Genomic DNA, 10,139 nt, shown 5'->3' on the forward strand with positions numbered 1-10,139 from the left:
ACATCTCTTCTGTCAGACAGGGGGCGCTCCGGTGGACTGCTTACCCAACCAAAATTAGGTTATGTGGGCTGTTCCAACACCAGGGGGGAGGAGCCAAGTGTAGCCGGTGCTGACCAGGGGTGGTTTTCAGCGGTGACAATATGAGCAATGGTGCCTCTCTATTGTCCATGTATCAGAAGAGATAACATTGTCACCCCGCCACTGGCAGGATCACCATGAAAAAGAATGAAGGTGCAAATCTGAACTAAAGCAAACAGCAAATTTTATTTAAATGCAGTTATTTTAGAGTTTTCTTTTATTATTAATATTATTGTCTAAAAATTTCACTTTAAATTACAAGAAAGTGGAAATATTACAACATGTGATATTGGCTCTGGCTGAGTCGGCACCGTCTATTGGAAGGAGATAATTTGCAGTTCTTTGGAGAAAGGTTTTCGGGATCGGATGGTAAAATGTGGGGGCTGTACATGAGAATTCCTCACTGGGGGCCCCGGGTGCTGCGGAGGATCGGAGCCGCTTGTAATTTCCTTACTGGTAATGCTGAAAAAAGACCAGAAGATGAGAAGTCGACACAATTTATTACAAACACATTACAGGTACTAAATGGTCCATATATATATATTATATATATATAAAAAATAGTAATAATTTAGATCTATTTTAAGCAAAAAAAGAATGATTGGGATACTACAGAGCAAAAAAAAAAAATTAGCAAAAATAAATAGATAGATTTTAAGCATAAACAAGGAATGATTGGGACACTACAGAGGAAAAAAAAATAACATAAATAAATAAATAAAATAGATCTATTTTAAGCATAAAAAAAATAATTGGGACACAACAGAGGAAAAAAAAAATTAAACAAATAAATAAAAATATCACATGGAGTGCGGGTTCACATATATGCGCAATGGATGCGTTTTGAACCGCATCCGAGTCACATGACGTGAAATAACATTGGTTTCCATTGAAGCTGTTCACATATATGTGGTGAAAGGGTCCTGTGCATTTTCTGAGCCCTTTGGTGTGGTTCAGGTGTGAATTCCAGGCTCATTGAGTTCTATGGGAACACCAGCGTGGGCCCCCCCCCCCCAATCCAGGTCCTTCGGGTCTGATATGGATTTTAAAGGGAAATTATATATTGTGTGGAGTTCCCCCTCAAATCCATATCAGACCCTCAGGACTGGTAAAGACACACCAAAATACGTGTGGGGGTGACCCCCCCAAAATCCACACCAAACCCTATCCTGGCTTACGCCTGGCAGGCCAGGCAAGGGGGGTGGGGGGGGGACAAGCTTGCGCCCCTTCCACCCCCCTAAACCATATCAGGCCTCATGTTTTGGGGTACCACCTTGTCCTCCTGTTGATGGGGACAAGGGCCTCTTCCCCACAACCCTGGCTGGTGGTTCTGGGGGTCTGCGGGCAGGGAGGGCTTTAACAAGGGGGCCCCAAAATCCCGGCCTCCCTCAATGTGTAGGAGTATGGGGCAGAGGGCATGTGGCCTGATATGTTACAGCAGGAGGGGACATGCACTCGTGCTCCCCCCCCCCCCCTTCCCTGGCCTGCCAGGCTGCATGCTCAGATAAAAGGTTTGGTATTGTTCTTTTTGGGGGGGGGCTTTAACATTTTGGCGTGGGGGTGCCATTTGAATCAATACCAGACCCGAAGGGTATGGATTGGGGGGCCCCACTTAGGTTTTATTTCTGGCTATGCTTTTGTTTACCTTCAGCTGTCAGCAGGGAACCCGAACCCCCCCCCAGTCATCGGTTGTTAAGGATGTGGCAGACCATTGGACCAACAACCAGCTATTGTTAAGGACGCCGGCGGCCGCTTGCTCCCAGAATTCACATCAGAACCGTATATTAAGCTCAGCTGAGAAAACAGAAGGGAAATTTGCCCCGCACATGTGTGGACCCGGTCTTAAGGGTCATATTTACTATAATAGAGGGGTGTTGGGTCCAGATATGGAGAGGCCACCAGACACCTGTATGTTCTTGGGTGTCCTCCATAATCCTCTTGCACAGAATTCCTCACAGTCAGATTCCTTACCTGAGGCACACGGCCTTATTCTGGAAGCGGCCAGGGATCCAGCAGGCTGAGGGGTGCGGATAAAAGTCAGACCCGGCCTTACAGGCCCCAACATTCTAGATCCTGCCAGAATAGAACATAGAAAATAAATCCAATGTACTCCTTTCAGCCTTTATCTCCTATACTCGGCAGAGACTTACCAGCAGGCTGAGGGGTAGGTAAGAAGGAAGGTTTGCCGTCATGCGCAGTGCTTGGAGGAGCAGGAGCCACGTTCGGGATTCTTCCTGTACGGATTCTATTGGCCGGTGTACAGATCTGATCTGAGGGTGTGGCAAAGGAAGGCCCGCCTGTGTCGCCTCCCTCCTGTGCAACATAACGAAATACATGAGTATTTCATATACAACTGAGATACAGGAAAATCAGATACAAAAAATGATTAAAAATAGTCAGCTATGGGGGTATAAGAAGGTTCCTTTACCCAAATATAGGAACAGAACCCTCCCGGATTTTTATCCTGCACCTTGCCAAGTCAAAATTAGTGCAACAGTCTACCTACTTGCGGAAATAAAGAATACCCAACATTTCCTCTTCCCGATATCCGAATACATGGTACAGCAGACGCATAAGTCTCCTGTTCTCTCCTCCCCCCCCCCCCCCCGATGTGTCTGCTGTACCATATACTGGTATGAAGAAGTCTCCTGTTCTCTCCCCCCCCCCCCCACCCGATGTGTGTCTGCTGTACCATGTACTGGTATGAGGAAGTCTCCTGTTCTCTCCTCCCCCCCCCCCGATGTGTCTGCTGTACCATATACTGGTATGAAGAAGTCTCCTGTTCTCTCCCCCCCCCCCACCCGATGTGTGTCTGCTGTACCATGTACTGGTATGAGGAAGTCTCCTGTTCACTCGGCTCCCCATCCCCCCCCCCCCCGATATGTGTCTGCTGTGCCATGTACTGGTATGAGGAAGTCTCCTGTCCCCCCCCCCCCCCGATATGTGTCTGCTCTACCATATACTGGTATGAGGAAGTCTACTGTTCTCTCCTCCCCCATCCCCCCCGATATGTGTCTGCGGTACCATGTACTGGTATGAGGAAGTCTACTGTTCTCTCCTCCCCCATCCCCCCTGATATGTGTCTGCTGTACCATGTCCTGGTATAAGGAAGTCTTCTGTTCTCTCCTCCCCCCATGCCCCCCGATATGGGTCTGCTGTACCATATACTGGTATGAGGAAGTCTCCTGTTCTCTCCTGCCCCCCCCCCATCCCCCCCGATATGTGTCTGCTGTACCATGTACTGGTATGAGAAAGTCTCCTGTTCTCTCCCCCCGATATGTGTCTGCTGTACCATGTACTGGTATGAGGAAGTCTCCGGTTCTCTCTACCCCCCCCTCTGATATGTGTCTGCTGTACCATGTACTGGTATGAGGAAATCTCCTGTTCCCCCCCCCCCCCGATATGTCTCTGCTGTACTATGTACTGGTATGAATAAGTCTCCTATTCTCTTTGTATTGCTTCCTTTGTGTGGAATCCCCGGTGATCCTGCCAGTCCCTCTGCCTTCCTTTTACTGACCACAGTAGACATGAGCACAGCATGGTCAGTTCTTTGGCCATGCTGGGAACTCAGCCTGCTCTCCTGCAATGATCAGACTTGTCCTGACACTACCCTTCACCCCCCCCCCCAACCTTCACAGCCATTTACTGGGAAGATGAGTGTACTGCTGTTTCTCCTCCTCCAGTTATCTTAGGAGTAGGTAAGAAGGAAGCTTTGCCATTATGCACAATGCTTGGAGGGCCAGGAATCATGTTCAGCATTTTTCCTGTACAGATGCCATTGGCTGGTGTACAGATCTGATCTGGGGGGTGTCAAAAAAGGACAATGCTACTAAAACAGAGGAATGAGATCACAAAAAAAGGGGGGGGGATATTTATAATGTTTTTTTTTATATCTATACACATATGTTTTGCCTTTAATTTCGGTTTTAAACAATGGATTGTTTTTACGCGGTGATCATTTACAACCACTTTAATTCCTAAAGGTGGGTTCATTAGATGGATGGTGATTAGGTAAGGGGAAATCGGAGAGGATTTCACCCCCCAAAATATGGCTGGAAAAATAAAAAAATTAGAAGGCGTCGTAAGTTTGGTGACATTCATTGGAGCCATTGGGAAAGGGGGGTGGGGGGGGGGTAACACAAAAATGTATGGGATTTGGTGGTTTTTAAAGGATGCAAAGGGCATCCAATGGCTTCAGAAGGCTAAGAAAGCGACTTCACCTATCCTGAACCCGTTCTTGTGCCATAAAAAGGACCTTTTTTGCCTCAGTTTCCCCATTTTCACAGAGAAAAATACAACCCAGACAACACAGCTAAAAAAATAAAAAAGGAGAAGGAGTTTAGTAAAAATAGCAGCAGAAAAAGAAAAAAGGGGAAGACCGAGGTTTCGGACACATTTTGTGATGGATATTCACCGTGAACTACACACCAAATTTTGACACTATGGTAGGTTTTATGTTAGTAGAGCGTTTATATAGCTTTGTACATAACTGGAGCCAGTTATGAAAAGACACCTGATGAAGTGAAATGCAACAGCCTGAAACTGGTAGGAAATTCTTAGACACTGATTATATCTTTGGAAGCAATACAGTTAGAAAATGTAACAATGTATCCATAGTAGATGGATGTGGATGTTCTCCCTTTCATACTGACCTTAAAAAAGGTATTCCATACAAAGCCATAAAATACTGACCTTGCCAGGACCTTTGCCAGCTCTGGGGCCGTTTTCCAAACACTTTGGATGTGGAATTCTATTTGCTGCACTGTTCTGGGAGATCCCAACGTTCCTCCTTGGCAAACCAATGGAAGGATTTGCAGGGATTCTGTTTGTTGTGTTCAGTTCCACCTGAGCTTTCTCCGAAGTCACTGACCTTGTCACTTGTGGTGTCTTTATAACTGTGGTGGAGGCCACTGGGTATCGCAGGGTAGGGATGCCAGTCGCTGGTTTTGGGACCTTTGATGTTTTGGCTGCCTTTGGAAGGGAGCTTTTGATGGGACCAGGAAGGGGGAACTCTCGGGAGAGTTGTCCTCTTATCTGGGTGCCGTTTCCCCTCGGTCCTGAACTGGCCAGTTTGGGAATGGCCATTTGCTTCTCCTCTCTCTGATCTTTTTTAGGGAAGAGTTTAGGATTGGGCTGTACGGAGTCACCACCGGACTTCTTGATAAAAATAGGATTATTAATATATGGAAGAGGTGTAGAGGTAATAAAGTTGAAGGATCCTTTACAGAAGACACTTTCCTCATTGGCAATGTGAGTCATGTCTAGATCACATATGGAGTCCATTGGATTCCCTCCACCCAGAGACATCACTCTGGTACCTCTACCGTCGTTCTTTGGTTGAACAATCTGAGGGACACCACCCAGCAGGGTATAATTTGCAGCAATTAATTCAGTATTGGAGGGTGTTGTATTGGACTCTAAGTCCCGGGTAATGAGTGCAGTGTTTTCTGAAATGGAGGTAGCCATGGCATTGCATGTTGTAATGTTGCTACACACCTCCATGTTGTCTATTACAACATCCTTTGTAGCGTTTGTAACCTGCTCCTTACAGGTAGATGGTGTACTTTCAATGGTCGTTGATCCTTCAGATTGAACCTGGCCTGAGTTGCTGATGGAACTGGTTGACCCTTCAGTATGAACTTGGCCTGAGCAGCTTATGGTGGTGGTTGGGCCTTCAGAATGAACTTGGCCTGAGTTGCTGATGATAGTGATTGACCCTTCAGCATGAATTTGCCCTGAGTCGCTAATGGTAGTGGTTGACCCTTCAGTATGAACTTGGCCTGAGCAGCTTATGGTGGTGGTTGGGCCTTTAGAATGAACTTGGCCTGAGTCGCTGATGGTAGTGGTTGACCCTACATAATGAACTTGGCCTGAGCCACTCATGGTTGAGGTAAACCCTTCAGTATGAAGCTGGCCTGAACCGCTGATGGTAGTGGTTGACCCTTCAGTAGGAACTTGACCTGAGCAGCTTATGGTGGTGGTTGGGCCTTCAGAATGAACTTGGCATGAGCTGCTGATGGTAGTGGTTGACCCTTCAGCATGAACTTGGCTTGAGCCGCTGATGGTATCGGTTGACCCTTCAGCATGAACTTGGCTTGAGCCGCTGATGGTATCGGTTGACCCTCCCGCATGAATTTGGTCTGACCTGCTGATTGCAGAGTTTGACCCTCCAGCATGAATTTGGCCTAAGCCGCTGATGGTAGTGATTGACCCTTCCACATGAATTTGGTCTGACCTGCTTATTCTAGTGTTTGACCCTCCAGCATGAATTTGGCCTAAGCCGCTGATGGCAGTGGTTGGCCCTTCAGGATAAATTTGGCCTAAGCCGCTGATGGCAGTGGTTGGCCCTTCAGGATAAATTTGGCCTAAGCCGCTGATGGCAGTGGTTGGCCCTTCAGGATAAATTTGGCCTAAGCCGCTGATGGCAGTGGTTGGCCCTTCAGGATAAATTTGGCCTAAGCCGCCGATGGCAGTGGTTGACTCCTCAGAATGAACTTGACCTTCGTTGATGGTAACCGTACTATTCATTGTTGATAAAGGTGAAGATTGGGATACCGGAAAGGATTCCTTGCAGATCTGTGCCATACCTTCCGTATGGCCAATGGTTACACCATTCTGATCAGACTTCCTCTCTAGACATAGAAAAGTTGTATTTTTAATACCAGTTTCCCCAATTATTGCACCATGTGCTCTCTTTGGGAAATTCGTATCACCTGGCATTAAAATACGCCTTTGAGCAACTGGCACATTGCATACTCTGCCCTGTGCTCCCTCTGCTCCCTCTGCTCCAGGAGCTTGGCCTTGAATCTTCCCCATATCCTGTGTGGTATTTGCTATGGGAACCTCAGCGAAGGTTTCAGTTTTAGGTCTTGTTGAATCTGCTGCAGATACCGCGCAATGCATTTTACTTATTCTACGTCGAATACTTTCATGAGTTACCTTCATGAGTTTTGTTTTAAAGTCCTGCAAGAAAAGAGTTATTGTAGTGTTTAACGTGCAGCCAGGATCCCGGTTACAGGAGGTCGCAATTTTGGGGTTTGCTACATCATCATGAACAGTCACAACCTCATTGCCCTGGGCACCCATTTTTGCAAGGTTGCACCCAGCATCCACACCAAGCATTTCAGTGTTTGGCATGGCATTTGAACCATTCTCATCACACATTGGCATTATCTCCCGTGTGGCATTTGCTACAGAAATATTCTGTTCCATTTCTATGTCCTGGGTGACATCTGCTACAAAATTGCCATCTTCTTTCACAATGTCTTGAGTGGTATTTACAACGGACACTTTGTCAGGTGCTGTCATCGTGTTCAATGTTGCCTTCAAAACAGAGGCCTCATCACACATGGTCACAATGTCCTGGGTGGCATCTGCAGCCGATACCCCTTTGTACATAGTCACAATGTCCTGGGTGACATCTGCAGCTTTCATCCCATCACAATTGGTCACAATGTCCTGGGTGGCATCTGCAGCCGATACCCCTTTGTACATAGTCACAATGTCCTGGGTGGCATCTGCAGCTTTCATCCCATCACAATTGGTCACAATGTCCTGGGTGGCATTTCCAGCTGATACCCCTTTGTACATAGTCACAATGTCCTGGGTGGCATCTGCAGCTGAAAAGCCATCACACATGGTTACAATTTCCTGGGTGGCATTTCCAGCTGATACCCCATCACACCCAGTCACAATGTCTTGGGTAATATTTGCCACAGACCCTACACCATGCATGTTCCCCATGTCTTTGGTGGTGTTGACAACAGTCCCCTTCCTTGTACCAGTTGCGTTGTTGTTTGAGGGCTTCTGTAGAGAAAAGTCTACATCTGTGGCAGTTCGATTTAAGTTCATCTTCTCCAGATCTAGTTGAGTCACACCCATGTAGGAATTCGCCTTGAGGTGGCTGCTGTCAGCGTCTGATAAAAAGGTGATACTCGAGGATACGTTTGGTGGAGGTTCGGCGTCAATGGTGGACACATCATCCAATAGCATTTTGGCACCACAATGTTTTAGCTGGTTGTAAATGGCCTCACACTCGGCAAGAAAGAAACTTTGGAACTCCAGAGGCTGGATTGAACCGCCATGTGATTTCGGATGAGGTTTGCTATCAGTCCTACCCTGTGCCGCAGTTCCATGATCACCGCCCGCTGCAGACTCTCCGTCCCTTCGTATGAATTCATTATTACATTCTGAAAGTCTCATTTTACCGGCTAACTGAAAGAGTTTACGTTTGGGAGCTGCAGATTTTCCTTCAGATGCCAATCTGGGCATTCCATCTCCAGATTCCATCTCAAGCTCCGTAGTTTCAGAAAGATCTAAAAAAAAATATATATATATTATTATTATTATTATTATTATAATAATAATAATACCAACAACAACTTTAGTATAATATAGTTTTATATTATATATTTATAATATTATTATTATTATTATTATTAGGTTAATATTATATATATATTATTATTTATTATACAAAATCTATAATAGTAATAAAAAATTATTATTAGATTATATACTTCGGATTATTATTATTAACAATAATATATAACTAATAATAATGTATAAAATAAAAGCTATATAATAAAATTTAATAATATTAAACAACATTAATATCAATAAGTATATAAATAATAATATATTTTTTTAAATATATATTATATAAATAAATAATTAAAAACTATAATGGTAATAATAAAGAAAATTCTTATTTATATTAATATTGTCCTTTTAATATTCAATTTTATTATATAGCTTTTATTTTATACATTATTATTAGTTATATATATGTTTTCATGTAATACATTGTAATATATTGTAACGGTTTGATGGAGTTTTTACATTGTGTATTTGTATTGCGGCCCCAGTGTCCGTGTGGGTGCGCCACCATGGGCCCGTGTCTGCATGGATCCTGCCCTGGGGGGCCCTAGGCCCGTGTGGATCCTACCCCAGGGGGCCCTAGGCCCGCATGGATGCTGCACTGCAGGCTTATGTCGGGGTGGATGCGGCATTATGGCCCTATGTCCTTGTAGATCCTGCACTGGGGACCTATGTCTGCGTGGATTCGCCACTGTGGCCCTATGTCCGTGTGGATCCTATGTTTGCTTGGATGCGCCACTGTGGCCCTATGTCCATGTGGATCCTGCACTGGGGCCCTATGTCCATGTGGATGCACCACTGGGGCCCTATGTCCATGTGGATCCTGCACCGCGCCCCTACGTCCCCGTGGATCCTGCACCGCGCCCCTACGTCCCCGTGCATCCTGCACCGCGCCCCTACGTCCCCGTGGATGCTAGAGAGAAACAATCACCTGGCCCACCAATCCTTCTCCTCTTAGCCCTGTATGTTGTATCCTCCAGCACAGAACTTGGGGTCCAGGAGAAGGGGGGTGGCTCGGCTTCAATGGTGGAGATGTCCAATTCCTCGATCTTCCGCTTGGTGGCGCTCCAGTTCTGCCGCAGCTGACGGATAATCTTCTCACACTCCACATTGTAGAAGCTTTTATATTCCAGTAGACAGTCCTGATGGCCAACTCTAGAGGCAGCTCCATCTTTATTGGTTAGAGGGGTGCTGAAGAGTTGGGGGGTCCCAGCAGGGACGGCCTCACACAAGTCTTCCTCCTTCAGCAGAGGATCAGCGTGGCCTTCATTAGAACCCGGGACCTCGGTGCAGCTCTTCGGGGTCTGCAGTACGGGATCGCCCTTCGTTTGACCCTTTCCCATCCCATCTCCAGAAATACTTTCTTCATCCATTCTGCAACGCCGTTCCCTGAACCCCAATAAAGGGGAACCTCAGAAAAATAAAACCGAAACCTGCGTGAAATCCAAAAATAAAAATTAAATATTTTCCATTATAAGAAATCATTTTTACATTTGCAACATGGGCCGGATTATTTGGCTGTAGCTGATAAAAGTAATACAAAACGCATTTTCCTTTTATGCACCACTGAAAAAAAAAAAAAAAAAAAATGTTAAAATAAATAATTTTTTTAAAATACAAAATTACAAATGTTTAACATACAAATAAAAAAAAATACAAATTAATTAAAAAAAATTAAAAAT

The 10,139-nt window shown here is 45.3% G+C and overlaps 1 protein-coding gene across 1 annotated transcript; it reads right to left on the reverse strand.

The window, feature by feature from the left end:
* Window positions 1–478: 478 nt before the first annotated feature.
* On the reverse strand, window positions 479–9,830 carry LOC309560634 (uncharacterized protein; the record flags this gene model as incomplete). The annotated part of the gene is made up of 7 exons (XM_082264255.1): window positions 479–540; window positions 2,050–2,151; window positions 2,229–2,391; window positions 4,771–6,353; window positions 6,579–7,632; window positions 7,753–8,393; window positions 9,389–9,830. The coding sequence occupies 7 exons, from the start codon at window positions 9,828–9,830 to the stop codon at window positions 479–481; spliced, it is 4,047 nt and encodes a 1,348-aa protein (XP_082120381.1).
* Window positions 9,831–10,139: the final 309 nt, after the last annotated feature.

This window comes from Pelophylax lessonae (assembly GCF_965119305.1).
Source record: "Pelophylax lessonae genome assembly, chromosome: 7".
NCBI classification, from domain to species: domain Eukaryota; kingdom Metazoa; phylum Chordata; class Amphibia; order Anura; family Ranidae; genus Pelophylax; species Pelophylax lessonae.